The sequence below is a fragment of the Colobus angolensis genome, unplaced genomic scaffold, assembly GCF_000951035.1.
Source record: "Colobus angolensis palliatus isolate OR3802 unplaced genomic scaffold, Cang.pa_1.0 Scaffold65, whole genome shotgun sequence".
Classification (NCBI taxonomy): Eukaryota; Metazoa; Chordata; class Mammalia; order Primates; family Cercopithecidae; genus Colobus; species Colobus angolensis.
The window spans coordinates 2,722,332-2,728,486 of NW_012120154.1; the positions used below are offsets into that span (position 1 = coordinate 2,722,332).

Here is a 6,155-nt window from a genome sequence, read left to right on the forward strand (position 1 = left end):
GTGAGCCACCATGCCTGGCCAGCTCCATTTACTTCTTGAGGAACTCATGGTTCTCTTTTTAGTCACTTTGGTCACAGAGAGATTATTTAACATCATTTAATAAAAATAGTAGTGCAAACAGGAAAGTAGCATAAAAATACAGTGTTGCTGTGGAAGGCTGGTGCTTGCTGCTGAGAAGCTGAAGCCAGAGGAGGCCAGGTGTGAGGAAGGAGGATTCTTTAAAGGCAAGGAGAGAGGCCTGCCTTTAAGAGCCAAGAGAGCCACTCATCCATGACCCCCAACACAGAGCTCTACAGAACTGCTGCCAAACCCCAAACCCTAATGTAAGGGGGTGAGAGAATGAACTCCAGCCGCTTCTCCCAACAGGGCCCAACAGAGCTATTCTGGGACATGTGTGTTTGCAATCTTGTGTGTGGAGAGCACCCAAAGGCTCATCAGCAGTCCCAGGCCTCCATGCGGTCTGGTTTTCAGACTGGCATCCGCAGGCAGTGCATCTGAAGCACCTTCCAGTTACTGTCCCCATCTGGAATCTTGGTTTTCTCCATTCCATGTCACCTTCTATTGCCAACCCAAGGGTGCCAGTGCCTGTGGGTCCCATTATATGATACTCTCTCCCAGGACCGAATCCACTGGTCTGGGAAAAAAAAAAAAACAAACACTTAGCTACATCCTACTCCCCAATAAATGTCTCTGGGGTCTTCATTTCCTCTTCCGGCTAATCCTCAGTTCATCCAGTTCCTTCTCCATTAAGTGGGATTCGGCAGTGGACTCCGAAAGCTGAAAGTAAAGCAGCAGCTGTTAGTAAGCAGCACATTTCTAGATGTTTCAGGTTGGCAAGGCTGGCCCTACACGCGGAGGAAAGGTCCCCTGGCACTTCTCTGACACTGCTGGCCTCCATAGTGGGAAACCCTCTGAAATGGGATAGAATGCAACCCCGGATGGCCCAGGACCACAAGTCCCTGAAGAATATTCACAGTCCACTCTGTCAGCACACTGTCACCCACGAGGGCATGGCACTCCCTGCACGAAGGACAGCAGGTCTCAGAGGATGTCAAGGCAGATACTGGTGATCCTAAGGCTAAGGGATTACAGTTTAAATTGATTCTAAGCTGTAGCTCCCATAAGGGGGATGAGGGGAGAAAATGCTGGAAAAAGAACGCCACTCTCCTCCTTAGGGTTTTTTTGTTTTTGTTTTTTGGTTTGTTTGTTTTCTGAGACAGGGTCTCACTCTGTCGGCCAGGCTGGGTGCTTTGCTTATACTAACTCACTGTAAGGTAGATACTACGATTATGCTCATTTTTTAAAAAAACATCCAGGCTGGGCGTGGTGGCTCACATCTATACTCTCAGCACTTTGGGAGGCCGAGACAGGGAGATCACCTGAGGTCAGGAGTTGGAGACCAACCTGGCCAACATGGTGAAACCCCATGTCTACTAAAAATGCAAAAATTAGCCAGGCATGGTGGCGGGTGCTAATCGGGAGGTTGAGGCAGGAGAATCACTTGAACCCAGGAGACAGAGGTTTCAGTGTGCAGAGATCATGCCACTGCACTCCAGCCCGGGCTACAGAGCGAGACTCTGTCTTAAATAAATAAATAAGTAAATAAAAATAAAAAACCATCCAGCCTAAAATGTCAGTCTTTTTCTTTTTTTCTTTCCGAGACAGATTCTCACTCTGTCACCCAGGCTGGAGTGCAGTGGCACAATCTCAGCCCACTGCAACCTCTGCCTCCTGGGTTCAAGCAATTCTCCTGCCTCAGCTTCCTGAGTAGCTGGGATTACAGGTGCGTGCCACCACACTCGGCTAATTTTTGTATTTTTAGTAGAGAGAGGGTTTCACCATGTTGGTCAGGCTGGTCTCGAACTCCTGACCTTGTGACCCGTCCACCTCGGCCTCCCAAAATGCTAGGATTATAGGTGTGAGCCATCATGCCCAACCTAGTTCTTTTTTAAAAAGAAAAAAAAAAAACAGGGTCTTACTTTGTTGCCAAAGCTGGTCTCAAACTCCTGAGGTTAAGCCATCCTCCCGTCTTAGCCTCCTGAGTAGCTGGGACTACAGGGAGGCACCACCACAATTAGCTATTATGCCATTTATTACTGAAGACATTAAGTCACAGAGCAGTCAGTCAGCAGCAGAGCTGGGCGAGGAACCCAGGTCATTTTACTCCAGAGCGTGTGCTCTTAACCACTACAGTGTATGCTCTCCTGCCTCTGAACCTTCACAGGCTCCTCTAGGCCCAATGGGTTGCTGGATTTTTAACAGTCACAAGAAACCAACGCTAATGCAGTGTGAGCCCCTCAGCAGGTCTGTGTGGGGCACTGATTAATGCCTACTTGGTATGAGACACTTCCAAGCCATGAGCCGGCTCTTCCCCTCTTCCTGGAATGCCTTCATCCAACCTCCATTCCTGCCATTATCCTTCCACATTCAGCTCAGATATCCCTTCCTCTGGGAAGCTCTCCTGACTTGACAGAATTAACTTCTCCCTCGTGTGCTATGCAGATCCTGTGCAGACTCCAACTGGGTCCTTACCACTCTAATTCTGCTTACGGTTCACCTGCCTGTACACTGTGAGGGCAAGAACTGCGTCTTGTTTCTTGAGTGTGTCTTTGGACACAAAGCAACATACCTGGCCAAACTGGCATTGAGGAGATACCTGTTGGATTAAATGACTCCAGGTGGAGCCTCCCCAAAAGAAAAGCTAGGCATCTCTTGCCCGTCACCTGCCTCACCATGTCTAACAGGATGTCCACTTTCAGCCGCAAGAGATTGTTCTCTTCCTCCAACTGCTGGTTCCGCCTGCGAAGGCGCTGAACCTCCCTCCGGTCCACACCGCCACTAACCCCTGTCTCTGGAGGAAGGACAGAACCAGTTAAAGGAGGGCTTCCTCCTACAAACTTGTTTGACAAATGGCAGGAAGTGCAGCTCACCTGCTATCCACTGGCCATTTTCAAACTTCAGGCTTTGCCCTGCCAGGTTCATAGTGGGGGATCCATATTCCAAGCCCAGCTCCACCTCCCGGGCTGACCGATCCAACTGTGGGCGAGATGCTACGTGACGACTTCAGCAGGCCCAGAACACGCCCTCATCCCAGTTCCTCTTCCGCCAACAATATGACCCCAACAACTCATTTCTCTAATCATTACCTGGCACCTTTAATGATTGTTTTAAAGGCCATAAAATCAAATGACGTACAGCAAAAGTTTAATTATGAGATAAAAAATATACTGTTTTATACATTAGATGTTTCTAGAAAAGCTATATATGCTGAAATGTATAAATTGAATTATTATTATTATTATTATTATTATTATTATTTTTTGAGACGGAGTCTCGCTCTGTCGCCCAGGCTGGAGTGCAGTGGCCGGATCTCAGCTCACTGCAAGCTCCGCCTCCCGGGTTCACGCCATTCTCCTGCCTCAGCCTCCCGAGTAGCTGGGACTACAGGCGCCCGCCACCTCGCCTGGCTAGTTTTTTGTATTTTTTAGTAGAGACGAGGTTTCACCGTGTTAGCCAGGATGGTCTCGATCTCCTGACCTCGTGATCCGCCCGCCTCGGCCTCCCAAAGTGCTGGGATTACAGGCTTGAGCCACCGCACCCGGCCTAAATTGAATTATTTTACACCTAGTTGACACTTAATAGTTTAAGCAGTCCTACTATAAATTGTTAAGTAAAAGATCCTTTTTAAATATAATAAGTTTCATTTGCTTAATATGGAGCTACATATGTTGTGGAAAAGACATAAATTCTAACAATTAGGAGGAGGAGGAGTTGCTTCTTAACAAGCGAGAGTACAATTTATATATTCATTCCTTTTCTTTCTTTTCTTTTTTTTGTTTGAGATGGAGTTTCGCTCTGTCACCCAGGCTAGAGTACAGTGGCGCCATCTCAGTTCACTGCAGTCTCTGCCTCCCGAGTTCAAGTGATCCTCCCATCTCAGCCTCCAAATAGCTGAGACTACAGGCATGTGCCACCATACCCAGCTAATTTATTATTATTATTATTTTTTTTTTTTTTGAGATGGAGTCTCACTCTTTCGCCCAGGCTGGAGTGCAGTGGCGCAGTCTTGGCTCACTGCAACCTCTGCCTCCTCCCGAGTTCAAGTGATCCTCCCATCTCAGCCTCCAAATAGCTGAGACTACAGGCATGTGCCACCATACCCAGCTAATTTATTATTATTTTTTTTTTTTTTTTGAGATGGAGTCTCACTCTTTCGCCCAGGCTGGAGTGCAGTGGCGCAGTCTTGGCTCACTGCAACCTCTGCCTCCCAGGTTCAAGTGATTCTCCTGCCTCAGCTTCCCCAGTAGCCAGGACTACAGATGTGCGCTACCACACCCGGCTGATTTTTGTATTTTTCAGTAGAGACAGGGTTGCACCATATTGGCCAGGCTGGTCTCGAACTCCTGACCTTGTGATCTGCCCACCTCAGCCTCCCAAAGTGCTGGGATTACAGACATAAGTCACCGCACCCAGCCTAATTTTTGTATTTTTTAAAGTAGAGTCAGAGTTTCACCACATTGGCCAGGCTGGTCTCAAACTCCTGACCTCAAGTGGTGCGCCCACCTCAGCCTCCTGAAGTGCTGGGATTACAGACATAAGCCACCGCGCCTGGCCTATGTATTCACTTCTACAACTCACTGAGCACGCACCCCGATTCAGGACTCGGTACTGGGTATCCAGGGATGGGAATGACCAGCTCTGCCCTCAACCAGCTCTGCCCCTGCTCAACAGGCAGAGACCTTCAGGTAAGTGCTCAAATGTCCCTTTCTCAGTCAGGCCTTCCTGACCACCCTGTTGAAAATGACAGCTCCATCCCCAGTGTTCAGCCACACCCCATCCCAGGCCTATGCTTTGTTTTGCTGTCTGGCATGTATCGCCATCTGATATAAATTTGCTTATTTTCTGTAGCCTTCCATGAAAATATCTGCCCCATGAAAGCAGGGATTTGATGTTTTCCCTCTCCCCTCCTTCACCCACTTCTGCATGCCCAGTGCTTAGGAGAGTGCCTGGCACACAGAAAGGTATCAATCAATAGCGCTTGAATTAATAGAGAAGAACATTCTAGGCAAAAGGAGTAGCGTGCACAGAGGAGGCTCACACGGGGCTTGGGCAGCTGCAGCCCAGGGTGTGCAGAGAGCAAGGGCAGGAAGGAGAGCTGGAGTGAGGCCACCAAGGGTCATCTGTGCCACTCCCAAGATCTGAGTCGTTATCCTATAATAATGGGGAACCAGAGACCACACGGAGTGCTGTGGAGGCCTTTTTCCCTCCCAAGGCTTACAAGTACCTGTCAGAAGGTGGAAAACAACGTAGGGGAGGACCGACTTCAAGTCATGGTCAGAAACAAATGTCACGTAAGCACGCTGTTGCTCTTACACTGTGTGGGGTTTGGACAGAGGATGTTCCAGAGGGACCGCCAGGTGTATCTGCATCTCTGACACGTGGCAGTGAGAAAAGGGAGCCTCAGGCCTGGGGGCACCAGAAACTGAGAGCCTAAGCCTCTGCCTGGCCTGCTCCACAGAATGCCCAGCTCTGGGCCACAGCGGGGCTGCCCCCACCATGATTTTCACTGGGAACAGGAGACAACAGACTCTGAGACCTGAAGCCTGTTTCGCTGGGAACAGGAGACAACAGACTCAGACCTGAAGCCTGTTTCACTGGGAACAGCAGACAACAGACTCTGAGACCTGAAGCCTGTTTCACTGGGAACAGGAGACAACAGACTCTGAGACCTGAAGCCTGGAATGAATGCTCAGCCCCCACAGCCTTGTTGTTCAACCCTGCTCGCTTTCGGTGAAGACATGGCCAATCTGCACAGCCAGCTCTGTAGGAAAAGGTCACAGAATAAAGTAGAAGTCAAATTCGATAATGCTGGCTGGGCGCGGTCGCTTACGCCTGTTAATCCTAGCACTTGGGGAGGCCAAGGCAGGTGGATCACCTGAGGTCAGCAGTTGGAGACCAGCCTGGCCAACATGGTGAATCCCTGTCTCTACTAAAAATACAAAGATGAGCCAGGCATGGTGGCGGACAGCTGTAATCCTAGCTACTCAGGAGGCTGAGGAAGGAGAATCGCTTGAACCTGGGAGGTGGGGGTTGCATTGAGCCGAGATCGCGCCACTGCACCCCAGCCTGTGGGACAGGAGTGAGACTCCATCTCA

General features: G+C 49.5%; 1 protein-coding gene across 1 annotated transcript in view; it reads right to left on the reverse strand.

The window, feature by feature from the left end:
- Window positions 1-78: 78 nt before the first annotated feature.
- CBY1 (chibby homolog 1 (Drosophila)) overlaps window positions 79-6,155 on the reverse strand; it is a 20,305-nt gene continuing 14,228 nt past the window's right edge. Inside the window, exons 4-6 of the mRNA XM_011964222.1 lie at window positions 2,931-3,036; window positions 2,733-2,851; window positions 79-777 (exon numbers count right to left, since the gene is read on the reverse strand). Of these exons, the coding sequence (XP_011819612.1) occupies window positions 700-777; window positions 2,733-2,851; window positions 2,931-3,036 (303 nt within the window). The 3' untranslated portion in view covers window positions 79-699. The remainder of the gene's footprint in view (window positions 778-2,732; window positions 2,852-2,930; window positions 3,037-6,155) is intronic.